The 27,805-nt window shown below is 55.8% G+C and overlaps 1 protein-coding gene across 3 annotated transcripts in view; it reads left to right on the top strand.

The window, feature by feature from the left end:
• Window positions 1-27,805, top strand: part of USP32 (ubiquitin specific peptidase 32) — an 83,521-nt gene that overhangs the window by 50,672 nt on the left and 5,044 nt on the right. The window contains exons 7-31 of one of the 3 annotated variants that reach the window (XM_044429837.1): window positions 698-805; window positions 3,746-3,861; window positions 4,384-4,446; window positions 4,940-5,023; window positions 6,054-6,115; window positions 7,077-7,179; window positions 8,692-8,737; window positions 9,829-10,004; window positions 11,166-11,306; window positions 12,307-12,466; window positions 15,126-15,280; window positions 16,468-16,549; window positions 16,982-17,056; window positions 17,819-17,957; window positions 18,346-18,451; window positions 19,520-19,693; window positions 20,700-20,874; window positions 21,482-21,633; window positions 21,938-22,052; window positions 22,617-22,828; window positions 23,294-23,478; window positions 24,038-24,124; window positions 24,931-25,051; window positions 25,658-25,849; window positions 26,466-26,760. In XM_044429837.1, the coding sequence (XP_044285772.1) occupies window positions 698-805; window positions 3,746-3,861; window positions 4,384-4,446; window positions 4,940-5,023; window positions 6,054-6,115; window positions 7,077-7,179; window positions 8,692-8,737; window positions 9,829-10,004; window positions 11,166-11,306; window positions 12,307-12,466; window positions 15,126-15,280; window positions 16,468-16,549; window positions 16,982-17,056; window positions 17,819-17,957; window positions 18,346-18,451; window positions 19,520-19,693; window positions 20,700-20,874; window positions 21,482-21,633; window positions 21,938-22,052; window positions 22,617-22,828; window positions 23,294-23,478; window positions 24,038-24,124; window positions 24,931-25,051; window positions 25,658-25,849; window positions 26,466-26,760 (3,324 nt within the window). Of the gene's footprint in view, window positions 1-697; window positions 806-3,745; window positions 3,862-4,383; window positions 4,447-4,939; window positions 5,024-6,053; window positions 6,116-7,076; window positions 7,180-8,691; window positions 8,885-9,828; window positions 10,005-11,165; window positions 11,307-12,306; window positions 12,467-15,125; window positions 15,281-16,467; window positions 16,550-16,981; window positions 17,057-17,818; window positions 17,958-18,345; window positions 18,452-19,519; window positions 19,694-20,699; window positions 20,875-21,481; window positions 21,634-21,937; window positions 22,053-22,616; window positions 22,829-23,293; window positions 23,479-24,037; window positions 24,125-24,930; window positions 25,052-25,657; window positions 25,850-26,465; window positions 26,761-27,805 lie in introns of all 3 variants that reach the window. The other 2 variants (XM_044429836.1, XM_044429835.1) reach the window with 2 other exon arrangements.

Below are 27,805 nucleotides of genomic sequence, written 5' to 3'. Positions count from 1 at the left end.
ACGGATTAGCCAGCCGAAGCATTAAAAGTACACGAAGCTGGTCTTCCGCTTCGCCTCATAGTCCCCATGAATCAAGAGAACTACCTCCTCTTTGCTGGAGCCTGGAGCAAGCAGGTTGAGGCCGGAATAGGGATTGCTCCTTAAAATGCGTCAGCACTGCACAGCGCCCCTTCCGAGGCTGTTCCTGCTCCCTCAATTGATCTGCCCCTTTCCCACGTTCGTTTGGGGCAAACGAACATTAATAGTGGGCAGGTGGGTGGGATGCCTCTTTGCAGCCCCTCTGCCCCACTCTGCTGGCACTGAGTTTGGAGGTTGGGGTGCTGGAATCGCATCCTTAAAAATGTGGCACTCTTCCAGGATGTGGGGCACGAGAGCCACATTCAGGGGGCTGCATCCCAGCTCATCAGGGCTAGGAATGAGCCCGTTCTTTCTGCGCTCGGCTCGTCCCTTTCTGGTGTGCTTCAACCACCCGGGAAGTTTCTCATTCACCTGCGGTTCTGATGATCATGTTGGGAATAAACCCAGCTCTTAAGCCACGCTGTGAAATGGGGTGAAGATTGTGGCTTTTCCAAAGCTGGCATCCCTAGACGGATGTCCCGGCTTGCTGAGGCAGGAGACGGACCGATGCTGGCCACACGGGGCCCGTGGTAGCCCAGCCCAGTTTCTTCCCTCAACCTTTTGCTGCTGGCCATTGCAGGTCTCTTCAACGCCTTCGATGAAAACCGGGACAATCACATAGATTTCAAAGAAATCTCCTGCGGGCTTTCGGCGTGCTGCAGGGGACCGCTGGCGGAACGGCAGAAATGTGAGTCGGCGCTGTGATGCTTGCAGGAGCCGCGCTGCGTGTTTGGCGTGTCCTGGGGTGGCCCCTCCATAGCCCCTGTGAACTGGGACTCACCTGGGGGGTGTCTTCTGCCCACCCGTGTCCTCCCCCTTTCAATTGTGCGGCCCGGCCTCCCTTGGTGGGAAGAAGCGATCGCCAGACGAGGCGTGGAAGTGGGTTCCCAGAACACGCGTCTAGCAGGGTGCAAAAAGGGCTGCAGAGGCCTCTCTCCAGGGCTGGCTCCCCCAAGCTGTGGGCCTCCGGCTTTGTCGGGATGTCAAGCCCCCTCACCCTGTAGGGATCAGGCACTAGGCCACGAATGCTTTGAAGATGGCTTCCTCGATCCGCTGCCCAAGGAGTGCCGTTTGGGCAGGGGGCTGGGTTGCCAAATATGCAAATTTGTGTGTGTGTGTGTGAGAGTGATGCCCTTCAGGGAACTGATGATAGCTGCACCTTTCCGTGAAATGGGTAGTCCTTCATCAGAGCAAGCTTAAGCCACTGCAGAGCAGCTGATGAGCTTACTTTCTAACATTTCCCCCCCTTGTGGGGCAGGAAACACCCTCTTCATTCATCTACGTGTTTAAGATGCCTTTCTTTCCGCGCTCTTTCCCTATAGGGGTGAATGCAAACACAAGAAAACATAATCTCATGAGGTGGCTTAAATATGAGCTCTTTTAAATGCTAATTTCTAATCATCTCTCAGCTCTATTAATTCGATATATTATTGTGAGTTAGACTCTCATTTTATGCCAATTACAATCCGTCCTCTCGAAGACGCTGTCTTGTTGGTCGGTAGCCAAGAACCTTATTTTTCAGTGGATTTTCATTTCTCTTTGATAAAATATTCATAAGCATAAGCAGTTAGCAGTTAGCAGTGTTTATGGCACCAGCGTTTGCATCCAGCTATATGTGGCGTCTGACGTGCCAGTGTGCTGGAACGTCCAATATTTGCCTTTTAGAACATTGAGCATGAACAGATGACTCTGCTTCTGTTGCATTCCCGCGTCGGCTGTGTGGTCTCATGGATTCTGCCTCTGCCAAATGGTGCTGCTTGTGCAGCTTCAGCTTCAGGTCCCCCAGCGAAGCTGATCTGGAGGCCAGCCTCTGCTGAGCCACTCTAGCCTTGCCCTACTTCCATCTCCGCTGCTCCCACCTCCTTTTCTCTCCCCAGGCTTCTAATTTCTCAACCATTATCTTATCCATTGTGTAAATGTTCTGGGCGAGTGTTTCAGTCGGAGAGGGTGCACAGTCGCTAACTTAACGCTGATAAGCAAGGACATATTTGCAATCTGCCTTCGTAATCCAGGGCATTGTCAAGGCCGCTTGCAACGCAAAATTAAAAAGTAAAAACAATACTTTTTTAAAAAAGAGGGGGGCGAGAACCTACAACAACAACGACAAAAGCAACAGTGAAGGAGTGACTATGGCAGCTACCATTTGCTGATAAATCTCCCAACTCACAGAATGATCCCTCAGTGCCTGGACAAATAGAAAGCTCAGCATGTGATGCCCCAAAAGCCCTTCTGGGTACCAAGCGAGCATCGTTGGGCAGAGCATGTCGGCATTAAGGTGCCATTCCCAGTCATCCTTTCCCTAATTTCTGGGGTCACCTCGAGAAGTGTTCTGGCCATGGACCCCAAACATTGGTTCCTTCATGTCCAGGTGTTCTTGTTTTGGAAAGCTTTCAGCAGCCTCCGTCTAGTAAGCACTGCCTCTCTTTGAATGCTTGCAGACAAGCTATTCCGCACACTGCAACCACGGAGTTTTTGTGCATCAATCCGGTCAAGCAGGGGTCCCCAGACAGGTGCCTGTGGGCTGTCATGCTGCAGGTACCACCAGAAACACCTGCAAAAGGGTTGCCGGCAGCCCCTGCAGGCCCCTGGAAATGTCTCTGCTTTTCCCATCATTTAAATGTGCCTGCACGGATTTGTATGAAATGCATACAGCTTTCTAGGAACTCGGCAAAAAAGTGGACCAAATGTTTAAATGTGTATTCATTTGAAGTTGGCATCGTTACGCCATGTAATGAAAGTGTTCTAAGGTCCTCAATCCATTGCATTATGGCAGCTCAGCGTTACTCTTCTGGTTTTGCAACACCAGTATTTTAGCTGCCAAAGCAGTTCAGAGAATCCATTTCCCCTTTTTTAATTTCCGTGAAGGAGGTCAATAATTTAAAAAACTGTGTATATACAGCAGTAAATATTAAAGACTGTCTCAGTACAAAATTTATCTTCGTCATTCCTTCCTCCCCAAAGCAGCAGCTACCAGCCCTTGCCAAAACGTACGTTTAACAGAAACATGAGTCATGTTACACTGGTGGTGATAAGGCTGAGTCAGACAACCATGTATTAAAGAACTGCTCGATACTTTGGGAACCAAAGTTTGCCAAATAGAGTACAGTCTGAGCGGGAGGGGAGGGGAGGGGAACGGGAACCAGGAGGCAGGAGAGCTGGAAGAACCCCGAGCGGGATTTTTCTGCAGGTTCCACCCTTGTGCTCACGCCCACCTGCCCCGGTTGCTGTTCCCCTTTCCCTCAGTGGCCCATATTCTTCTCTTAGACCCAGCGCCGCTTACTTTCCCGTCCAGCCTGTTTCCTTCCTGGAGGCTCCTAGGGAGTGTTTCCTGTAATTAACTCTGCCCATCTTCTCTTTAGTCTAGCAAAGGGTCTACCCTTAAAATAAAGCCCCTAGATGGTCTGTGTGTGGTGGGCACATCTGTGTGGGTGGGTGTGTTTGTTCGCTTAGCAGTGTGTGTGTGTGTGCGCACGTAACCGTGTTTTCCTGAATAAGCCTGTCTTCCCAGTAGAGCTGGGCCCGTGTGTCCCTGAACCGAGTCCCAGCTCCCCCAGGCCATGATGGGGCACTGCCAGAGCTGCTAGGTGCTTCTGGCAGAGACGCTTAACCTCCCTTTCCCCATCGCTAGTTTGCTTCAAGGTGTTTGATGTGGACCGAGATGGGATTTTGTCTCGCACTGAACTCACCGAGATGATGGTGGCCCTTTTGGAAGTCTGGAAGGATAATCGTACTGACGACATTCCGGTAAGTTGCCTTCAGACGCGCCCGTCTTTTAAAAATGTCCTTCAGGCGTCTGAAAAGAAAATGAAGCGCAGAGCATATTTGTCGGGTGCTGATCCTTGAATCGTCTGACTGGAGCAGACGTTTCTTAAAAGCCTTGATCACATTGTTTGCTTCTTTCACAGGTTTTATCTTTCAGTGCTCCCACCTTTCCAGAATTCCCATACTGGAATACGGAGCTGTATATAAATCTTGCAAAACAGTGCCTCTTCTGCTAATTCTCGCTTGAACTTTGGCTGCCAGCGGATTTCTGAGCTTTGTAAACTGGCAGATGTCATAAAATCAGTAGGATCGGGGCTTGCCAAAGTTTAGCACAGGCCGTTTGCAGTGATGCCGTCCCTTTGGCCTCTTTGGGCCTTCCCTGCCCATCACTCAACCTGCCTCTAACCCAGTATTCCTGCTGCTCTTTTACTTCATGTGTCAGTTGTGGTGCCCTGGTTGTGCGAGGGTCACTCCTCTCTTGTTTTTCCCTTCCCGCTGCCCAAGGAGTTGCACACGAACCTGTCCGACACGGTGGAGGAGGTCCTCAAGGCCCATGACACAACCAAGGTGAGACCCCGCTCGCTCCCCCCGCGGCTCGTCCCGGCACAAGCAGTGTGGGGTGCTTTGCTGCACGGTCGGGACTGCAACTCCCCCCGGCCTGCTCGGCTGTGCTTCACGTCGCTGGTTTTCGGTCGGCAAGGGCAGCTGCGTGCGCTGGAGGGACGGCACCTGGTCCTCCCTTTGGCCCGTTTAGCTCAGCCTTGCCTGGACCAGGGCGGGCCAACTACGGCTCCCATCTGGGGTGGGCATTATGGGCATTGCCGCCCGACACACCTGGAGGGCCCTGATTGAGGGACTGTTGTGTCAAAGCCCCGTGGAGCCAGCGTAACGCTCACGGCACGGCAGTCCAAAGAACTGGCTTGTGGGGAATGTCGGTTCTTCGTGAAGCTCGCTAGGGATATTTGTGGCTGTGGGGGTCCCGCAGAGCCGCGTGCGCGTCAGGCGAGGGTCTGGGGGAAGCGCTCACGCCTTCTCTTTGCCTCCCCACGTTCGGCTCCAGCTCGGCCACCTCACTCTGGAGGATTACCAGATATGGAGCGTGAAGAACGCGCTTGCCAACGAGTTCCTGAATCTGCTTTTCCAGGTATGTTCCCTGCCGAGCGCGGCCCGCCCGTGCCACCTCCATGGCCTGCTCCTTCGCTGCCGTGCCGAGGGCCGGGTCAGCTCTTGTGCCAGCACAGGCCTGGGGGCTCCTCCTCCCTGGGCAGACGCCTTGGATGCCTTCGCACAACCCGCTGGGGACGGGGCCCGAAGCAGGAGGGCCCAGTCCCGAGACACACGCGAGGGGCCGGGGCGTCTCCTGGCATAACCGCAGGTGCACTTTGCGCTGGGACGGGCCTGTCTTGCTGAAATGGCCCCCCCTTGGCCGTGCTGGATGGGGATGGTGGGGGCTGTAGTCCAACATACGTGGAGGATACCAGCTTGAGGACTGGTGGGCTAAGGCCTTGGCGGTTGGCCTTCTTTGGCACAGGCGTTGCCTAGCGTGCCCAGACTGGGCGTGCCATTCCAAGTGTGATCTTCCGTGGCACACACAATCCCTGGTGAGGAAGGAGAAGCCCCTCCTTGGCAGGGCGAGTCAACCCACACCTGCTGTGCTTTTCACACACGCTTCTCAAGGCAGGTCTGGTGAGCCTTCGCTGCTTCGGCCGCGTGTCTCCTCAGCCGCCAGCCAACCTGTCCGTGGGTCCCCGGCCACTGACGGAGGAAGCAGCCCTGCAGCAGAATGCCTGGCAGTGGGGTTGACAGCCCTCGCTGCCTTGGCTCAAGCCGTCCTTCCCAGAGGGTGCCCCAGGATGTGCAGGGGAGGCTCCGGAAGGGCACTTTTGCCCTGCCTGTGAGTCAGGAAGCCGGGAAACTGGGCCGGCCTGCCTGCCTGCCTGCCGTGGGCCAGGAGGCAGAGCAGCGAAGGGCAGCCTCTTCCTGGGTCCATAATTTGATTGGGTATCTCTAGAAGAAGCGGGCATCCGACATGGTCATTGGTACCCACACAATTTGCCACTCAGGTGCAATGCGTATTGGAGCTTTTGTGGCAGAGCCTGATCAGCCGAGAGCAACTCCGATCCTGTGTGATTAAAACTCTGGGATTTTCCCCTCCCTTTCTCCTTTTTCTCTAGGTGTGCCATATAGTCTTAGGGTTAAGACCTGCTACCCCAGAAGAGGAAGGACAAATCATCAGGTAAGCCTTGCCCTCCCCACCCCCAAATTCTGTCCCAGCTTCCAGCAAGGAATAAGACACGGGGATCTTCCAGGACAGTGCTGGGGCCTGCTGCTCCTCGCCTTCCCCAGGCCCCTTGGGAGAAGCAAGCCGACTTCCCGGAGGCAGTTCTCCAGCAGGTGGCTTTGCAGGTGGCAGTTTCAGGGCAGAGCCGGGAGGGAGAGATTCCCCCTGAGCTGCCGGCCCCTGGCCCCGGGCACAGAGCCTGGAGTCACCCAGGCCTGTGTTTAAAGACCCCGCAAGAAGCCCCAGCGCCCCTCTCCCGATTCCAGCCACCAGGGATAAAGCCGAGCCCCTTGCCACTGAGATGGCAAGTGATTCCACAATTCCAGTTCCATCACCTTCTGGATAGGATCCTGTTTTGTTTTTCACCAAGAAAAAGGTTCCTTTTTAGTTTTGCGGTGTGTGTGTGTTTTTTTTAAATCGGTGTGTGGTGCTAATCCGCTCGCCACTGCCAGGAGGTGTGTGGGCGCTCATCCAGGGTTTTGTGCATGGCCGCCGGGAGGGCTGGGACCGCCACATCCCTGCCCCCAGCCCCGTCACCTGGGGTGACGCTTTGCACATCCAGGGAGCCGCCGGCCAGGTGCCCCCACGGTCCCCAGGAGCCTGTCTCAGTGCCAGGTTCTCCTCCCCGAAAGAAAGAAAGAAAGAAAGAAAGAAAGAAAGAAAGAAAGAAAGAAAGAAAGAACAAAACGAGGCCCTTGCACCGGCCCGCGATGCCCCGCCGACGTCTTGGGCTACAGTTCCCAGCATAACTGGCTGGGGACGTTGGGAGGCACCGTCCCACCCCTTCCGGGGCCTCCAGGAGGGGGAGGCTGGAGTGCGCGCAGCATCTTCCGGGCTCGAAAGCGCCGTGCAGGGGCAAAGCCGCTCTGCGGCGGCGGCCTGATGGCCTGTGCGTGTGCTCTTCTCTTGGCCGCAGGGGCTGGCTGGAGCGGGAGAGCAGGCACGGGCTCCAGCCGGGGCACAGCTGGTTCCTCATTGCCATGCAGTGGTGGCAGCACTGGAAGGAATACGTCAAATACGTAAGTGGCTCGCGAGGGCGGGGGGGCCGAGGCGGGCAAGGCAGGCGCCCCCCACCTTGGGGGAAGGCCGGCCGCTTTCCCGAGCCGCCAGCGTGGCCTGCTGGGCGTCTCGCTCACGACTCGCCCCCGTTTCTCAGTGTTTGTTTATTTATTTTATTTTTCAATTTCTATCCTGCTTTTTTCCTGCAAAGGGCTCAAGGCAGCTTACATCATTCTGCTCCTCCATCTTATCCCCAGAACAACAACCCTGTGAGGGAGGTTGGGCTGAGAGTCTGTGAGTGGCCCAAAGTCACCCAGTTGGCTCCATGGCTGAGCGGGGACTAGAACCCACATCGTCTGAGTCCCAGTCCCACGCTCGTGCCCTCTCGGCCGCCTTTCTCAGAGCTCTTTTGCCGAAGCACTTTCTCACCGTCCTCTCCCGCCGTCCGCTCCGTCCCGCAGGCTAAGGGGGCAGCTTTTCAGGGAGCCCGTGTGGTGTGGGAGTGAGGTTGCTGGGCTGGGGTGTGGGGGATCAGGGCTCTAGCCCCCACCTGGCTGTGAAGCCCCTCTGGGGGACTGTGGGCCAGTTGCTGATTCAGCCTGACCTGCCTCACAGGGCCGTTGCGAGGATAAAATGCCGGAAGGCCATGCAAGCTGGCTTGGCTCCCTGGCAAGAGAAAGTGAGGAGGGCTCTAGCTATCGTGATAAAATAAAGTAATGCCTTTCTTATTCTGCAGACAAACCCTGAAATCTTTTTTAATGTGCACGAAACATAAAAGAAGGGATGGGGGGAACAAAGCGTTGTGGAGAAACAAAGATTACTGTTTCGATTTGCATGCGTTCAGTGTGGATGGAGGAAAGGGGCAAATAAGCCTCCATCTTTTCTGCTTGGCCGTAGGACACTTGGCAAAGTTTGCTTGCATTTAAACTGGGTGGGGTTCTTAGAATCTGGACCCCCTCAGTGCTTGTTTCCCAAAAGTGTGAAGCATCTAGTCCTCATGACACTAGCTGACAAACATGGAACGTGGCTCTTTATGCATGAGCTTGCAAGTCGAAAGTTAGGATCCTGGCACACCTGCCAGCAAAGCCGTCACAGGCCCCAAAAGGACCAGCCTGGTATGGGGTCTTCTTGACCTCCCCTCCCCGTAGAAGATTCTGCACCATTCTGAGGCATCTGTGCTGGGAGGAGTCATCCTCTGGTTTTTCTTCCACATCTGCCATTACCTTTTCAAGCCTTTCTCCATCATCATGAGGACTAGCAACTTGAATTCTCCCCTCCCAATGCAAGACGGGTTGTTTTAGAAGCCAGCGCATATGTTGACTATGGAGGTAGCCAGTTGTGCAAAGCATCTCGCACCAAATGTACCCTAACCCTCCCCTGGAAGCGACACCGGGCAGTACGGAACAGTGATCCAGTCATTCCAAAACCCGCGGCCCCTCCGAGGATGGCCGTGGAAGCCCCAGCCGCCTCCTGCCGGCCCCCGCTTCCTTCCCACGTGGCCATTCAGCCCCCGCTTTCTCTCCCCCTTCCAGGACGCTAGCCCCGTTACGATAGAGCCTTCATCAGTCCTAAACGGAGGTAAGAATTCACTCCCAGGCCCTGCGGCCTCTACATCAGAGCAGGGCGAAGACAAAACGGGCGGCTTAAGTTACTTCGGTGCCGCCGAAGACAAGTGTTCAGATAACATTTCTACCGCATCAGAAGCCTCAGAGAGCCCTGGCAGCAGTAAGCATTCGCCGACAACCGCCGCCTCCCCTCCCGTGTCGAGAGCCGGGCGGCTGCGTCTTAGCCGGGCGTGCCGAGGCAGGCCGGGGGCGCATCAGGCCGCTGGCGTGCAGCGCGGGCCTGGAGGGGAGTCCGGGCCGGGCGCATCAGTGCCGCGGGCCAGCCGAGGCGCTGGGGGGGGAGATCGCCAGGGCTCGCCCCCGTTCCTCGGCGCGCCGTCGCGTTCTGTTGCGCTTGTGCGTCCCGTGGGGCCAGGATGCCGGGTGGGGCGACGCGCACAGAGGACGTGCTGCCACCCCACACGCGCTGGGTCTCTCTGAGCCCCCTGTGACCTCGGAGGAAAGAGAGCCAAGCCTGCCCCTTGTCCGTGGACCCAGCGTCTCCCGGGGGGTGTTGGCCGGCGCTGGCTCGAGTAACGGCACTTGATTCCTCCTCCCAGGAATGAACGAACGGCTGCCATTCATTCCTGTGGAGAAGGATAATGCTTCGGCACTCGGGGACTAGGTAGGGGCGCAGAAGCCTCCCTTGCCGTGCCCGCCGGCCCCGAGAGTGGGGGGGTCCCTGAGCTGACAGCACGCATCCGCCGCTGCTGCCTTGCACGGCTCCTGCGACGGGCCGGCTCTCCAGGGCGGGGAGTTTGCAAATCCCGGGCCAGCCTCGTGTTCATGCAGCGGAGGAAGGACCGGGCCAGGGCCCCGTGCCTCCGAGCGCAGCCGGAGCAGTGCGGGTCTGCAGGCTGCGCTCCGTACGGATGCGGTGCTTTTGGGGTGCCCCTTGTGCAAGTGGGAGGGAGGAACGAATTCCAGCACCTGCGAAGAGAGGCGCCCCGCGTTTCAGGCGCTCCTCTTCCGACCCGGGCTGAGCGCACGGCTGCTGCTGAGGTGCGTGCCCACCCCGCGCTGTCGTAATGGTTCTCCCCCTCCCGTCTCCGTCTCCCCGGCTAGATTTTCTTCACGCCACCACGCCCAGCGCCGAGATGTGCTTTGCACGGCAGCTGAACTCTTCCGACAACAACAATCAGTGCATGCTCGGATCCAATGGGAACGCGTTCCTGCACCTCAATCCGCAGCGCCCCGGAGCGATCGACAACCAGCCACTTGTAACGCAGGACCCCATGAAGGCGAGTGTGTGGCAGAATGCGGGGGGGGGGCTGCATGTCCGCACCGCCCCCCCCAGCTGTTTCTGTGATCGCAACAGCTTCAGTTCTGTGCCGTCCTTCGTCACAGGAGAGGCCAGGGCAGTGCGTAAAGAATTGTTTGAAAACCTCTCCTTCTGCAGTTGAATACCCAGCAGCCGTCCCAAAAGACGGCTGTGAACATTTCGGTTATGGAGACAGGCTGAAAAGATGCGTGTCTGTCCTGGTGCCGCCCAGATTGGACGCCAGGTGTGCCTGCAAGGGGGACTTTTGAAATAAGGTTGTCAGAAGACAGGTGCGCAGCAGGCGAGTCTCCAGATGGTGTGGACTTCAGCTCCCCGAAACCCCTGCGAACGTGGCAGCGGTCAGGAATACTGGGAGTTGGAGTCCAGGACCCGTCTCCTGCCACCCGTGTGCCAAGAGATGAGCAAGCCAGTACAGGCAGGGTGTTTGTCTGGGCTTTGGGCCCCCGAGGTGCGGAGAGCTTGAAAAGGAAGCACCGGCTCCTCGGATTGGACCCAGGAGGGAACAGGCAACCACTGCAGTTCATCTGGAACTGGAGCTGCTGGCATGGATCTTTCTGCAACCAACCACGGGACCTTGGGCGGCAGTCCAGGCACAGAGAGCAAGTTGCCAGTCCGGACCGGTTTCCCGGCATCACAGCCGGGTCCCCCAAAGCGTCCCCTGGCTCCCCCCGCTGCCTCACAGCGCTGTGCCGTTCGGTCTTTGAAAGGCCTCTCAAGTGATCCGGCGTTGGTAGCTCCAATTGCTGCAGCGCGTTCTCTTCCTCACACGCCCCGCTATGATATTTTACGCTGGGCTGGCATGCTTCTTTGTCGTGCTTGGTTGGTTTTATAGCCACCTTATTTGTTGATAGCACTTTGTAAAACGCCCAGGAGGGCCTATTTTATGGGTGTCTCCTGCATTTAAGAAAGAACAGTTAAATAAGCGCCTCGGAGTCGCAGTGGCCAGAACACCTGCCAGCAGCGCTCTTCCCTGCCGGGGCTGGTGGCGTGGCCTTTCCAGGCATCCACACAGCCCCCCGGCTCGGCCGACTAGGAAAGGCTGCGCTCCTCCTTCCCCAGTGGAGGTTTTGGTGTCCCTTTGGGATCGGATGCTGACTCCCTGCTCTCCTCTGTCTCACAGGCTCCATCGCTGACGCTCGAAGGCGGTCGACTCAAGCAGTCTCCCCTGTTAATTCAAGGGAGGAATTACGAAATCGTCCCGGAGCCGGTGTGGAGGGCGCTTTACCACTGGTATGGGGCCAACCTGTCTCTACCAAGACCAGTAAGTCCTGTGGGAGGATGCTATTCTGCCAGCCCTTCTCTCCTGCCCTCAGTATTCAAGGCCTCTGGCCTTGAGTTTTGCTTCCGCGGACAAGCTCAGAACCAGGAGACTATTTTGTGTCAGTTTTCTAAAAGGCAGAATAACAATTTCCAAACTTTGATTTTGTACTGTTCTTTCTCACAGTAGGTCGGTAGGTTGGCTGATAGATATTGCTAATATTTTACAAACAGCTGACTTTCAAAGAGATGGATGTAGTCAGCCTGTTGAAGTGTCGTTGCTGGCTGTTTGACCCCCTCACCACCACGAAGCTCTGATTTTTCAAAGCTTCTCACAATGAGCATTTTCCCTGGCCCGAAAAGGGTGTGAGGATTTCCTTGGGTGGTGCAGAACCCGCACACTTTAAAGAAGGGAAGTGCGATGCTCTCAGCCACGAAGGGCTCATGTGCCACGTGGGGAAAGTTCCAGATTCAGGCTCCAACTTGGCAGCTGCAGTTCAGAGTGGACAGTAGATCCCTACATGGCGGGGAGGGGGGGGCTTGATCCTGCAGCCCCCACTTCCGTGGCTGCAAGACTCTGCCTTGCACCTGGGAACGGCTGCCTGGTCCGGAATGGTCTCCTCTGACCAGCAGCAGCGCTCGGGCCTCGGGTTCCAGCCACACTGCAGGGCCTTGGCCAAGAGGTTGTGGGACAAGCTTCCACCTGCAGCCTGTTTCCAGAGAGGGCTCTCCATCCAGTGTGCGGCGGGGCGAAAAGACCGGCCTGTGCCATCTCGAAGCTTTTCCTGCAAGTAGCCAAACCTTAGAAGGGGCATTTCGCTCCTTCAGGATCAGGGTACGGGAGCTGCCCGAAAACCGGTGCCTCCCCCAGTGGATCAGATGAGCCACACACCTGGTTTGAGCCACACACCTGGTTTTTTACCGCCTCGTCCTGAAAGAGCTCAATGACAGCAGAATGCCCAGTCTTGCCGTCTTCTCAGAGCTGCCGTCTTGTCCCCCTGCAGGTGATCCGGAACAACGCGACGGCGCTGCCTGAGCTGGAACTCTTTCCCCGGTACCTCCTCTTCCTGCGGCAGCAGCCGGCCACCCGGACGCAGCAGTCCAACATCTGGGTGAACATGGGTATGATGAGCCTGAGGGTGTTTCCTCACGATTTGCTGAGAGGTAACTTAAGAATACAGCAAGAATCCGGCTGCCTAGGCTCTGCACGAAGGCCAGCCCCACCGCCCGGCCCGCGGCGGCCCTGCTGCCCCACTGCTTGGAAGCGATTCGAATGAAGCCCTCGCCTGCGGCTGGGGACGGGGGGCCCTTCCCCTGCCAAAGCACAGCTCTTATCAAAAGTCTCGTCGGCACAAGAGGGCGGGTCTGTCGGTCTGCAGCGCCTCCTGTCCCACCGGGGCGGAAAGTCCGTGGCCTCCGGCCCCCACGGGGAGCGGCTGGGCGCAGAGCTCCGTCCCAGAACACGTGCTGAACCCGGGAACGCGTTGTCCGTCCCGGAACGGCCACTCCCCCGCACGGCTGTTCGCTCCAGCCTTGATTTCAGCAGCCTTTATCCAGTGGAAGTGAGGAACTTGCCGGCACTCCCAAACCTAGCTGATCTGCCGGAGATCCCCCTTTGTATTGCGGCCTTCCCCAACCAGCTGCTCTCCAGGTGTTTTGGACCACCGCCACCCATCAGCCCAGGCCTGCATGGCCAGGGATGATGGGACTTAGGGTACAGGACATGTGGACGGCACTGCCTTGAGGAACACTGGCCTCTCCGTCTCTGCTCCCCCACCTCACACAGCGACTGCTAAGCCACGGCTCTGACATTCCCCAGCCTTGAGGACAGCAGGAAAACCGCTCGCAGACCCAAGTTTAAGCTCAAATTTAAGCCCTGCTCTAGAACTCGGTGACTTTGCATGGCAGACTCGCGAGAAAGGCGGCATCCTCATGACGATAGGCATAGAGCGGAGCCTGGTTCCGCTGCCCTCCTCCCCCGCTGCTCTCCAGGTAGTCCTTTCCCCACCTCCGGGCTGCCGGCCACCATTCCCGAGCAGCCTTGGGGGGTGAGTGGGAATTGCACCAAGGCACAGCCCCACGAGGGCCTCCAGGCACCCCACAGCGGAGACCGTCCCTGCCTGTCTGAGCTGGCTGCACGTGGATTGTGCGTGCATGTTTTCCCCAGCACATCCGTGGAGGAATTGTGTCGTACCCACACCAGGGCTTTGTACAAGTGCTTTTCACGAGGCCTTTCACGCCACTGACTTTGCACGAGGCCATTCGTGAGCTCGGCAGGCCAGACTCCGGGAGGAAAGCCCCGACAGCACGCTGACTTTTAATAAGAGTTTGCTTCAATACTCAATCAATGCCTTCTTTTTTATCGCTTGCTGGGCCGTTCCGTGAAAGGGAACGGGTCTGCTGCACCTCTCCAGATTTGTCATAATCAGTGGTTGATTCTCCGATCCATTTCTGAAATTCCAGCCGACTGGCCACCAAGGTCTCGCTGGGTGTCCTGCAGTGGCCGCTGCTTTGCCTCAAGCCCAACAAAATCCTTCAGTTCAGATCTGCAGGCTGTTCGATATGCTGCCTCTGATCATGATTTGGAATTCCTGCTTTGCACTAACTGAAAATCAACTATTAATCTCAAGTGCCCCCACCCTGACATGCTTTCTTGCTGTAATCTTGTTCCTAATCCTCTCACCATTTAATTGCAGAAAAAACGCTTTGTTTGTATGTACATGAAGGGGGAAAATAATCCTTCGCTTCAATTTGTTATGAAATAGAAGGCGTGGGGATATGCTTTGCTGACTTCCCCAGCCGGTGTGGTTTCAGTTTGGCCGTTTCAATACGCGTTCCTTGTAATCTCTCAACCCATTTTGCACCAAATCAGATATTGAGATGGTCTGAAGCAGAAAAGTCGAACATCTTTCAACCTGAAAGCCAGGTTCCACGTCAGAGAAGTGGCAGGGAATGTAACCAGGCAGGAGGCAAAATGGGAGGCAGCCCGGAAAACGAGGCCAGCGCCGTTTAGCGTAAAGCTCTTACTGCCTGTAACGAAGCCTCGAAAAAGGAACGCCAACCTTTAGCACGGGGGGAAGCTGCACTAATTCTAGGAAGCCATCCCGCGACAGGTGGCTGCAGGAACGGGGACGGGCACCACTGTCTGGGGAGCCGCAGCGGGCCCTCTCTGGCTCCCGCCCAAGGTTCTGCACCCCGTGGGAAGGGGAGCAGCCAGGCAGCGGGTGGTCTCAGGCAGGCGAGGGAGGGGCCCCTGCTCTTCCACCCCTCCCTCTGACGAATGGTGCACCACACGGAGGGCAGGACTTCTCTGCCATCCAGCTCAGAGTCCAAGAGGTGACTGCGGGGTTGGCGGCTGTAGAAAGTCGAGGTCTTGGGCTGCACATTTGCCCGGCCCTCCTGGCACGCCGTGCTCCCTGCCCCTTTTCCTGCTGGGGCCTCAGGAGACCACCTGGGAAAGAGGGAGCACCAATCCTTAAGGCCCTGGGAAGACCAGAGGAGCTGAAGAAAGCAGCGTTGTGTTCTATCTATCTGTCTATCTATCTCATCTATTTAAAATTTTTGCGTCCCGCCCTTCGCAGTGTCACAGGCGGTGTTCTCTTAAAGAAAACGCCACACGGGGTTCATTTCTAACTTCTGCGGGGCTCCACATCCGCTCTGATTCCTGAACGGCGGTTCAAAAGAGAGGAAAGGGTTCAAACACAGCAGTTAAGGGGGCTAGCCAGGGACTGTCTCTTGCTGGGGCGAAGCCCTTCCTTCTCCCCTCCTTTGCTTCCGTCGGAGCCCCCTGTCTCAGCGGCCCCGCTGTCCTCTCGCCATGCAGGGAACGTCCCTTCGCCCAGCGCCCCCCTGAAGCGGGTCTTGGCTTACACCGGCTGCTTCAGCCGCACGCAGACCATCAAGGAGATCCACGAGTATCTGTCGCAAAGGCTGCGCATCAAGGAGGAGGACATGCGCCTCTGGCTGTACAACAGCGAGGTAAGCGCCCCGTGCGCACGCCTCCAGCCCCCCGGGCCCCGTCCGGACTCCCGCAGCCTTTCCACCTGGTGCCGCGCAGACGTGCTTCGGACCTCAGCCCCCGTCGGCTCCGGGGGTCAGGAATCTGGGGAGCTGCGGTGCAAACCACCCGCAGATGGAGGGAGACTCAAGTTACTGGGGGTCCCTTGTGGGAGAGAACAGGCGTGTGGTTGAGCTCTTGACCTGCGCCTAGGCTTCTGGTTCATAGCATCATAGAACAGGAGGGTTGGAAGGGGCCATGAAGGCCATCTAGTCCAGCCCCTGCTGCTGCAGGACACCACGTGACACCATCCCACTCAGGGGGCTGCCCAGTTTCTTTTGGAATGTCTCCAGTGTGGGGAGCCCCCCACCTCTCCAGGCAGCTGGCTCCACTGCCGTATTGCTCTAACTGTGAGGAAGGTTTTCCTGATGCCCAGCTTGAATCTGGGCTGTCGCAACTTGACTTGATTCTTCCGTGTCCTACACTCTGGCATCAGCAAGACGAGATCTGGACCTTCCTCTTTGGTTGGCCCTGTGTAACCAGAATACTGGACAAGATAGGCCTTGGTGGCCTGATCCTGTGCAGTTTCTTCTCATGTTTTATGGGAGCGGTTAATAGTCCATAGTTTTGGTCCTGTTCAGGATTTGTTCAGGACACGACGGTTTGTTTTCTCAGTTTCTGGGTTGTTCATTTCCTCCTCTTCACCAGCTTTATCTCTGTCTCCCAAACGCCTTTGGGGTGCTGTATTCCCGGCACGTAGATAAACTATTTTTATGTTAATACTTTTGTCCACCATCTTTGTAGCCCGGCGGAACAATCCACGAACAACCCACAGTTCTGGGTTCACCCATATCAAAAATCCAGCATTCACACCCCAACTGCAAGCTGTGGCTTCTCTTTCTGGGTTGTTAGTAGTCAACAAACCAAGATTTGTCAGCGTGCCTGCATTCACACAATAGGGCAAGCCAGAATCCGGGAACCCAGTCCATGGGTTAGTGTCATCAAACAACCAGACCAGATGTAGTAGAGCTTAATTGTGGTTTGACATGATCTCCAAATGAACGGGGCAGGGAGCAAGGTGGAACACCCCCCCCCCACCAGAAATTCCTCTCAAGATCATCAAGGACTAGAAATCAGCAGGAAGTGTTTGTTTTCCTCTTCTGTACAGAACTACCTTACTCTTCTGGATGATGAAGATCACACCCTGGAGTATTTGAACATCCAAGACGAGCAGCGCTTAATAATAGAAGGTATGAGAAAAGCATTTGAGGGCACAAACTTCCTTGCCTTCCTCTCCGGCACTCCCACTCTGCCTTCACAGACCTCTTGCTCTCCCCTCCTCCAGTAAATTATGCTGAGGCCAGTCCTAGTTTTCTCCCTAATATTTCCTCTTTGGGTGTAAACATCTTCTTAAAAATGTTTACACCCAAAGAGGAAATGCGAATGTCGAAATGTTTTGTGGAGGAATTACGGGTTTGAGCCTGGGGCAGGAGGTGCTTGGGGCCCACAGGGGCCCATCTGGGGGAGGGGGCGCACGAGTGGGGTTGCGTGGGGAAAGCGGGGGGCGCTCCCTCGCCTCGCCTCGCCTTCCTACACACGTTTGCAGTGTTATATTCTCCAGAGACGTGCATCCTAGATCCTGGAGCCGCCTCTCACCCAAGCTTTTTTCTGTGCCTTTGCAGTTCGGAACAAGGACATGAGCTGGCCAGAAGAAATGTCTTTCATCGCAAACAGCAGTAAAATCGACAGGCACAAGGGTGAGTGTTTGCTCTCCTGCCCACCCGCCCACCCGCCCCCGGATGCCCCAGAAGCAGCATGCCTGGACGGAGTCCAGAGATTGGACCAGGCGGATTCCTGCTGCAGGGGACGGCTCACCTTGCCGGATGCTCACCTGTGTTCAAGCAGAAAGCAAGAAGTCGTGTCCTTGGAAGACCGGGCTGCCCCTGGGCGCCCCTTTCCAGCTTTCACTTGCAGGCAGTCTTTTTCCCATTCTGGAACATTCCCAAATGGGACCTCCTTGCATGTCCGTGGCCTCACGCGACACAGCCCTTCTCCGTGCTTTAGGATTCTCCTGCATCACACGCTTCAGAGGAAGAGAGAAGCAAAGGCCTAGGAGAAAAAAAGCTTTCCCCAGTTTTCCTGAAAAATTGGAAAATAAGATGATGGAATACTTTCTTTTGGAATAATGGCCAAAATGTTTCAGACAAGCTGTTCATACATTCCCCCTCCCCCCAAAATGGTTTTCTAAAACCTTTGCAAAGACGTAAGAGCGTGTACAGGATCGAACCATTCCAGGTCTTGTGCGCTGAGGATACGCAAGTCCTGGGCTGCAGTCCAAGGCTGTAACTCTCAAATGCATGAGCATCCTTTGTTTGACTCATGTTGCTAGTCCTCTCCGTTTTTATCCATGGCGTGATAAGCGTGCCTTCACCCCCTTCCCCCTTTGGTCGGCTTCGGCGGTGCCCAGCGCCACCCAGCAAGGCAGACCACATTCTCCGTTCCTCTTTCACCCCCGTCAGTTCCTACGGAGAAAGGGGCCACCGGCCTCAGCAACTTGGGCAACACCTGCTTCATGAATTCCAGCATCCAGTGCGTCAGCAACACGCAGCCCCTCACGCGGTATTTCATCTCGGGCAGGCACCTGTACGAGCTCAACAGGTCAGTTCACATGTGTGGCTGGGGTGTCGGCACCAGCGTGGACGAGGCCCTGTGCTCGGGCCTGCAGGGGGGAAGAGCTAACTTTGACAGGTGAACAGCAGTGCCCAGAATTCCCAGCCAACATGGGCAGAGCCACCCTCCCTGCATGTAGAAAACCAGCATCTCAGGGGGAAGATGTTCCCAAGAGCTCTTCTAGTGATGTCTTCCTCCATCCTGGGAGCTGTTTATATTAGATTTAAAAAAATCTCTGATTGCCGTACACTCCACAATCCATGTAGCGCGTGGATTGGTTCTAAGTGCCTCTGGCTGGCTTGACTTTTCCTTTCTCTTTCTTTTTTTTAGGCAGCAAGTAGCTAATTGCCTTAACGACTGTCATTCTAAATTCCAGGACAAACCCGATAGGAATGAAAGGGCATATGGCAAAATGTTACGGGGATTTGATTCAAGAGCTCTGGAGTGGGACTCAAAAGAACATTGCGCCCTTGAAATTGCGGGTAAGAACCAGCAGGGAACGTCGCTCTCCCGCAGCAGGAATTTTTTATTATTATTTAAAGGTCATGTTTTCAACCAGGGAGCCCTGAGCATCAGTACAACTGAAACCCAACTTTGAACAGATGCTCAAGATGTCGCTCGCAAAGTGGACGACTTGCATGTTTTTAGGCACGGGTGCTGTGTTGTGTTGTGTTGTGTTATGGTGTCTTTAGGCGTTTAGTTTCTGGAAGCAGCTCAGAGAGCTTTGGCTGTAGAAACGAATAAATGCTAAGAAAAGGGAATGGGGGAGAGTCCTTCCTCATCAGCACAGCTTGGATTAAAAGGATCTGCAGGTTTGCTTCTCATGCTTGTGGAAGTTTGGCATCCTAGATAAGAAACCACAATATAAAAGCTTCCTTTGCATATCTACTTTTGCTGGAAGCCAGGTGGATATCGCGATGTGCCTGAAGCACCTGAGTTGCAGGGACAGCATGTGGCATCCCATTTTCTTCATCTTTGAATTGGGTTTGGGTTTGTCCCCATTTGCATTCCTGGCTGGACTCGTGTGATACGGCACAGCAAAATTTGGGTTCAGGATGGGTCGCATGTAGGTTGTTGCGGAGTCTTACGTTGAGCAAACCAGCCACCCCGCTAGTAAAATGTAGCTTATCCACCACGAACAAACCAGGAGGAGAACCCATGGTTCGTTGCTGGGCTGGTTCACACGTAATGGCGGCCCATGGGCTTAAGAACTTATGGGCAATCGGGGGCAAGCAGAAGAGGCGTGTACTGCTGGCTTAAAATGGACATGGTAGGCCCGCTTCTGCCTGCATTCCTTCTCTCTCCCATTCGTGCCAGACCACACATGGGTTATTTAACTATTGTTACGTGTGAACCCGGTTGCTGGGTTGTGATTGGTTTGTGGTTAGTAAGCCATGGGTTGTGAGTGTGGCTGAGTTCACTCCTCCAGGTCAGTGGCAACCCACAGTCAACCCTTACTCGATAAGCGTGGCGTCCAAGTGAGCGTGGGGCTTAATTGGGGGTGGGCAGGGATGCTCCTCAGCCCCTAACACACAACTTCTTCCTTGCAGTGGACGATCGCGAAGTACGCGCCCCGATTCAATGGATTCCAGCAGCAAGACTCCCAAGAGCTCCTGGCTTTTCTCCTGGATGGCCTCCACGAGGACCTGAACAGAGTCCACGAGAAGCCGTACGTGGAGCTGAAGGACAGCGATGGCCGCCCCGACTGGGAGGTCGCGGCAGAGGTGTGTGTCCGTGGCGCACCGCGCCTGCCCCCGTGCTTTGGGCCTCGGCTTCTCCACTCTGGTGGCAGAAAGGGGGAGGTTTGCTGTGGTTTTGCTGGAGCCGCGCTTTGCCTCACCCTGCCCAGCTGGCTGGGGATGATGGGAGTGGTAGCGCAACATGTCTGGAGGGCATTGTCCCGAGGAGCCCTTCTTAGAAGAGAGGCAGTTCTTCTGTGCCTTATACTAGCAGCCCAGCCCTCGCTTGCTTGCTTGCTTATTTATTTAGAACATTTCTATGCTGCCCCGTTCGCAAAAGGCCTCGGGGTGGCTTACAAAATAAATAACAATCGTATAATTAACCTTAAAAATCCAGAAACATCTCGGCACAAGCATAAAAAACCAAATAAATACAATCAATAATTAACAATTAAAATAACTTTTAAATAAAAAGTCTTGGTCTGGCACCGAAAAACAAATAACGACGGCGCCAGACAGACCTCTCTGGGGAGTGCATTCCATAGGTGGGGCGTCACCACAAAGAAGGCCCTCCTCCGGGTACTCACCCTCCTAATATCTTTCACGGAGGGCTCCCGGAGAAGGGCCTCTGCCGCCGATCTCAAGGGGCAGTTAGCCCATGTCTAGGCTGTTGCACTTCAGTCTGCGGCCAGGGGGCTCACCTGGGTGGAACACCGATGATAAAGGCAACTTGAAAACGAGCATGTCAGGGAAAGGGTACCCTGAGGTGATGGCTTTCTACATGCAAGTTTGTTTTTGCACAAAACAGCTTCCAATCTGTGTGTGTGTGTGTGTCTCTCTCTCTCTCTCTCTCTCTCTCTCTCGCACACACACAGCCTAACTAAAATAGCCCAAGTGCTGGTAGTCACTCAGGGCCGGAACGAGGCCACAGCGTTCAACCATCCGAGGGCTCCCTTTGCGCTCAGCCCCGTAGCTCTGGCTTCTAGCTTTCTCGGGCGTTTCTCCTTGCCAACCTTTTCCGGAAGTATTTTCCCTTTCCCTTCCCTTCCAGGCCTGGGAAAACCACCTGAGGAGGAACCGCTCGATCGTGGTGGACTTATTCCACGGGCAGCTGAGGTCCCAAGTGAAATGCAAAACCTGTGGGCACATCAGCGTGCGCTTTGACCCTTTCAACTTCTTATCCTTGCCCCTCCCGATGGACAGCTACATGCACATAGAAATCATAGGTGGGTGCAAGAACCCCAAGCCATCCTCCCGCTTTGCCGGTGCCAGGAAGGAAGCGAAGTCGGCAGGCCGCAAGCGTCGCCCCTCGGAGCCTGGCAAAGGAGGCCACGCGCGCTCGAGACTCCCCAGGGGCAGGCTTTGGAATTCGGGTTCATGCGTAACATTTACATCCTGCTCTTCTGCTTCTTGGGAAGGGCCCAGGGCAGCTTCCGTGGGCCTTCCCGATTCATGTTCTCTCACACCCACCCTGTGAAGCAGATTAGGCCATGAGTCCACGACTGACCCAGAGTCACCCAGCGCAACCCAGTCATGTGGGGACTGGAATTGGTTCCCCCCAGTCCCAGCGCAACCCTCGCCCTGGTGGAAGACCTTGAAAGCACCTAAGAAATAAAAGGCGTTAATAGTTCTGTGAGTTCAGCCCCTCCTGAATTAGATCCCAAAATGTGCCTTCGTTACAAGGACCAGTGAGTCAGGCCACCCAAGGTTTGGGGCACATGTCAGGGAGGAAGAGCGCCCGGCGTCCTGTGGAAATCGCCAGCCCAGCAGCCCCACTGTGCCACGTAATGGGGTTTTTACAGTCTCTGTTCTCTTCTCCATTTGCTTTCCCAGTAATGAAGTTAGACGGCTCTACTCCCGTTCGATACGGGCTGAGGCTGAACATGGATGAGAAATACACGGGCTTGAAAAAGCATCTCAGCGATCTTTGCGGGCTGAAGCCCGAGCAGATCCTCCTTGCGGAAGTGCACAGCTCCAACATAAAGGTAAGGATGCTTTTCCGCGGCCGCTGATGTCCCCAGGTGTGCAAAAGGGGGGGGGGGTCTCCCTCCCACCTTGCCACCCCCGTCTCGGAGCACAGCAGTTGGCGTGTGGGGCACAGACAGGCGTGTTCACTCAGGGAGAACTCCTGTGCTTAGGACTTTCCATGGAGCTCTCTGGATGGGGAGCAACGGTTATCGTCCTCCCCGGCCTGTGCGGTGACTTAGAATGAGCAAAGACCGTGGGTGAGTGAGCCCATGTTAAATCCAAACATTTCTTCCCCTCCTGCTTTTTGTTTGCTCCCAAAAGAACTTTCCACAAGACAACCAGAAAGTCCGGCACTCCACAAGCGCCTCTCTGTGTGCATTCGAGATACCTGTTCCGGGATCGCCCACATCAGCTTCGCCAAGCCCCGTGCAAACAGGTAAGGAAATGTAAATGAATTTGGGGTAATCCAATGGAAGCTTGAGCAGAAAAAAGGCCTGTAACTCCCAGCATTCCCAGTCAGCTGTGCCGGGAGATGGCAGAACACAGGGGCAGCTGGTGTGGTCAAAAGCGTAACTCAGGCATGTGGGGATTCCACAAGAGAAAAAGAAAAAGACCCAAATTCAGCTTGCCACAAACCTCAAGTTTCTAGTCCTTATGACTGCACAGCTGGCAAGTGCTGCCTGCAGCTGGCTGAAATCCTGGAGTGGCTGAGCAAGGCCTCACTTCCACATGCTCTTGCATCTGGGCTGCACCGCTCCTCCTGTTCCCTTTCATGGGATTTAACATCCAAGCCCTCACTCAGTTCGGTGCAGTTCTAATTGCAGAATCTGGAGAGACTGAGTGCAGAATTATTTGGGTGCACACATGCAGAGGTTCAGAGCAGGCTTGGCTCTCCCAGGTCCTGGAAGAGAGTCCACAGATCCCCTCCAGTCACGTTGCGCATGCGGCCCCGGTAAACGGCAGCCCCTAACCCTAACGACATCTTTGTGTCCGGCCTCAGAGTTCCCCAGCGGGCTGTCGGCAAACGGGGTCCTCAACGTGCTGGTGAACGGCGACTTTCCCCGCTCCATCCTCATCCCAAACGGGATGCCGAACACGGTGGTGCCCTGCAGAATGGAGAACGGCCTCTCTGGCACGGTGGCGAACGGCCACGTCGCCGCTCCGTCGGACAGCCCCTTCATCGGCTACATCATAGCAGTCCACAGGAAGATGGTGAGCAGCTACCTAACCACGCCGGAGCTGTTGGCAGACGCGGCTTGCATGCTTGCCCCATGCGCGGGAGGTCCCGGGGATTGCGCTTGGACCGGTTGCGCACCTTGTGCGTGTGCGACGAGGCAACGAGTGAAAAGTCCCTCTCTGCGGCAGGCAGCTGTCCAGCCCCCGAAAGTGGGGCCCTGTGGGATGCTGGGCCTTCTCCGTGGTCCGTCGCAGCTCTTAACTAGGATGATGGTGAACAATGTTCCACCTTCCAAGTCTGAGTCCTGCCCTTAAATGCGTTTTATCCGCTGTTTGAGAGATTGCTGATTTTACAACTGTTTTTATTAGTCATTTTTATAGATCTTCGTAACACACTTTAAACAGCACCGTTGGGAGAAAGACCGCACGGAAATCGTTCCTACAATAAAACTCTGCGTATCATCCCTAACTTTTAATTTGTGTGTTTGATGTCGAGTGCAGATGCGGACAGAAATGTACTTCCTTTCATCTCAGAAGAATCGGCCGAGTCTCTTCGGAATGCCGCTCATCGTTCCGTGCACCGTCCACACACGCAAGAAGGACTTGTATGACGCGGTCTGGATCCAGGTCTCCCGGCTTGCGAGTCCTCTGCCTCCCCAGGAAGCCAGTAACCATGCGCAGGACTGGTGGGTTGAGCGCCCGGGCGCCTCCAGTAGCAGGGCGAGCCCCAGCGTGTGGGCTCTGGGCGACGGGAAGGGGCCCGGGGTTTCCCTCGAGCAAGCTGAGTGTATCCTGGGCGGGGTGGGAGAGCATCCGTCAGCCAAGAGCCCGGCCCGTATCCCCGCTTGTCTTGAAGCATTCTGGCCGGGGGTGGGGGGGACTTTTCAGCCTTCTCTGTCCTTCGGCAGAATGAGGGCTGCAGCGAGAGGCATTCTGCCTTCTTGACACCCTTGGCCCCTGCAGTGGATTACTACCGAGAGCCGCATTCCCTCGGGGGCGATCCTTCCAGCTAAAGGGCTGGAGTGATGAAAGGGCAGGGCAGGGCAGCCGCCTCCAGCCCTCCCGTCCTCCACCCAAGGTCCAGATGGACGCCTTGCAGAGAAACCATTGATATTTGGGGAAAGGCCCCTGGAACAAAGGCCAGGGAGGCTCCCAGATTTCCGCCCTGGCTCAGAAAACTCGTCCGCAAAGTAATAACTGGGAGCTTTGCACTTTAGAAACGGCGTGCGTGTGTGTCTCTTCTAGTGATGACAGCATGGGATACCAGTACCCCTTCACCCTCCGGGTGGTTCAGAAAGACGGCAACTCGTGTGCTTGGTGCCCGTGGTACAGGTGAGCCATTCTTCCTGGGGCTGGGGGAGCTGGGGCGGCCCGGCACCAGGGCAGAGGGCCAGCGGGGCATGCTCGTTGGCACCATCGTCCGGCAAAGCTCAGGGCCCGCTGCCTTTCCTTGGCGGGCTCTGCTCTGTGGTCACTCGCCCACACCGGCACCCATCTGCCTTTCGAAGGACAGCTCTGGGCATCTTTACAAATGTCCCAGTCTTTAAAGCGCCAGCGCATCTCCGTTCGCTGCCCCGGTCCCCCTCTTCCGCCTGACCCACGTTCATGACATTGTCTCGCAGCTTCTCAAATAGCCAGCAGCCTCCTGCTTTATTTATACAAATGAAGAAAAAGATAACGGGGCCTTTCACAAATGTGACATATAGTACTATATGCAGAAAATTTCACAAAAAGTCAATAATTATTACTTCTGCCAAATTTATGACTACAATTTTAGGTTACCAATACTTAGGAATAATACTCAATTGAATCAATACTTAATTAAAATGAATAATTATTACGTAAAGGAATGCTTTGACATGGATATCATGTAAATGATTGCTCACCTTATATCTACAACCCCACCAACTAAGCGGTATTTTTTCCATTTTCTTCCCAAATAAATATCTTCATAAGAAAGTTAAATTCACAGAACACATATACTGATTTGATCATTGTGTGGATGGTACTTAATCCTGACGTATTTTCCATGCTTGTTAAATGGCAACGAAGCGATTAGGCTTCTGGGTGGGCATCCACTTGCAGGCCAGACGCTTGCTCTCGTCTCACCACCTCCTTCCCCTCCCTGCTGCCTGCAGATTTTGCCATGGCTGTAAAATCGACTGCACGGAAGAGCGAGCCCTGATGGGAAACGCCAGCCTCGCCGTGGACTGGGATCCGACGGCACTTCACCTCCGCTACCAGACATCACAGGAGCGGGTAAAACAAACGGCAGGCCAACTCCGGGCTAACTGTGACCCATCTTACACATAGCATTCACCCCTGAATAATTATGGTTTGTTGACTCACCCAGCATGACCTGGCTGGTACGACACGGCCGGCTCACTGGGGGTTATTTAACCCAAGATGACTTGGTTCTGTCAGAAGAACTGGCCCAGTTTGTCTGGCAGACAATCAGACTGGTTTCTAGTCTCAAATTGTATATCTCTTGCCCGCCTCTCTCAGATGCTCCCACCCTGTATCCAAAATTACTGTAATACTGTCCTGTATTTCAGTAAAGTGTGTGTGGGGCAGGTGACATAGAAACATAGAAACAGAGCAAGTCAGAAGGGGTCTCCCGGGCCATCTAGCCTGACCCCCGGCTCCAGCCGGCTCTGCTCACGACACGCCTACCATGAGCATGTCAAACATATTGACCACGAAGGGACTCGGACCCTCAATCTTCTGATCCGAAGTCAGACGCCCTGTGTATTAGCCCACGCAGTCACTTGGAAGCTTCGACCAGGAAGGAGGGAAGCGGGTTTTGGCATGGCGGCGGTCGCCACCCCAAAATGGAGATCTCACCCGCACTCGTCACCCCTTCAGATAGCGGAGGAGCACCAGAGCGTGGAGCAAAGCCGGCACGCCCAGGCCGAGCCGATCAACCTGGACAGCTGCCTGCGGGCCTTCACCAGCGAGGAGGAGCTGGGCGAGGACGAGATGTACTTCTGCTCCAAGTGCAAGACCCACTGCCTGGCCACCAAGAGGCTGGACCTGTGGAGGCTGCCCCCCATCCTGGTATGCCCTTACCCTGGGCCCGGTCCACCTTGACGACACAGCGTTGGGCAGGGCAGGCCAGGTCCCCCAAGCCGCCCCTGGGCTCGCACTGACGCTCTCCCGGCCAGGAGCTGCGCCTCGCGAGAACTACCGCCCCCTCTCAAGCCCAGGAGCCACAAACCGATGGTGGGGTGGGCAGGCAGGCAGAGGTGCTGCAGCCTGTGTTTGAGGCCGCCCTGTTTGTCCCGTTGAGCCAAGACAGGCACAGAGCCTCCGCTCCGGCTGTGAAAATGCAGGGTAACTCGGAAGGAAAACGCCCCCCTTCCCTCTCATCCTTCGTTGTTTGACGTCTCCGAGCTCCCCTTTCTTCTCCCTGCTGTGCATCCAAGGTGTTTTACAAGGATGAGTGAGAGCTCAAGGCAAGGTGGGGAGGCGGAGTTGTAGGGCTGGGGTCACAAGTCGAGATGCCAGTTCAACTCTGGCGGGCCAGGTCAGCTTCTCCCAGCCTTGGTTCCAGTGACCTGTAAAGCAGAGTAAAAGAAATGCCGAGCACGGGGGTCAGAAGCGTCCCGGAGGAAAGCATGCGGCCCCGGGCAGTGCAGTCACTGGATCCCCTTTGCTCTCCATCCCGCCCCAGATCATCCACTTGAAGCGCTTCCAGTTTGTCAACGGCCGCTGGATTAAGTCCCAGAAAATCGTCAAGTTTCCCCGGGAAAGTTTCGACCCGAGTGCCTTCCTGGTGCCAAGAGACCCAAGCTGCTGGCCACCGAAGCCGCAGGGGCTCCCATCGGAGGAACTTTCCGAGCCGCAGGCTCCGCCGGAGGAGTGGAAGAGGTCGGAGACCCAGAGCGCGGCCGCAGCCGGCGAGGGTGATGCACTGACCAGGAGCCCGTCCTCCCTCAATGCTTCCGGCATCCTGAATAATATCAAAGGTAGGGAGGGAGGCAGAGGGACTGCTGGGGCATGGCCCCGGGGTCTTCCCCATGCAGGGCTGGTGCCCCGGTGGCTTGCCTGTGGCACTTGGTTCGTGCTGGGGACCGCCGTCCGGTCCACATGGGGCGTGCTCAGGGGATTCTGCCCCACCTGCCCCCCAGGGCCGTTCTCTGGCAGAGGACTCTCGGAGGAGGCTGCCCGTCGCCCTTCTGCACGAGGCCTTGCTCTGGTCTTGCTCCACCCAGCAAGGAGCAGCTGCTTCCCCTGCTGCCCACTGCATCGGGGCAGTTAGAGCACACCTCTTGCTCCCGGGAGGGACCTCGCGTGGATGGAGGCCATGGCTGTTGCCGCAGGCCAGGGAGGAGTTGGAAAAGGCCGTTCCACCAAAAAGGCAGCTCCTCGGCCTTAACAGCGGCGGCAGAGTCATATATGGACACGCCGTTCACTTCTGGCGCACCAGCAGAGAGGGGCAGGAGGGCAGAAGCCAAGGACTTTCCGGCTGCGCTGATGAGGCCCTGCGTGCCGTACGGCGGGGCTGGGCCGCTCCTGGCCCTCCACCTGTCCAGCTTCTGCACCAGGTGCAAAGCTCTTGGTTCAACTCCCCTTTGCCGCAATCTCGCTAGCCAGCCCAGGTGCTTGCTCTGCCCGCTGGCCTTACGGCAGGTGCTGGCCTACCTAAGAGGGCTGCTTTGAAGATCATATCTAAAGCTGCTCCAACCCTCCGAAGCAGGGCGTGAACGCCGGGGTGCCAAACCTTTTGTGCCATGGGAGGTTTGCTCCATTTGCCTCTGAGGTGCAGGTGACGGGGACGGAGGGAAGGGGTTGGATTCCGGGCAGGGGGCTCCCATGACGTCACTTTCCCTGACCTTCCGCCAGCAGCTGAAAGCCACATTCTGTTTGCACCTTTTCGGCTGCCAGCTTGCTTTCTGTTGCATTGATCATTTTAATTCTTTTCCGCATTTTTTGTGAGTGAAGAACTTGAAATATTATTTCTTGAATACCAGTTGGAATGGTGGGCAGTGATGCCCAAGTGGAATAAGAAGA

This window comes from Varanus komodoensis, unplaced genomic scaffold (genome assembly GCF_004798865.1).
Source record: "Varanus komodoensis strain SLA01 unplaced genomic scaffold, ASM479886v1 scaffold20_1, whole genome shotgun sequence".
NCBI lineage: Eukaryota > Metazoa > Chordata > Lepidosauria > Squamata > Varanidae > Varanus > Varanus komodoensis.
This window is presented reverse-complemented; position numbering and strand designations above follow the sequence as displayed.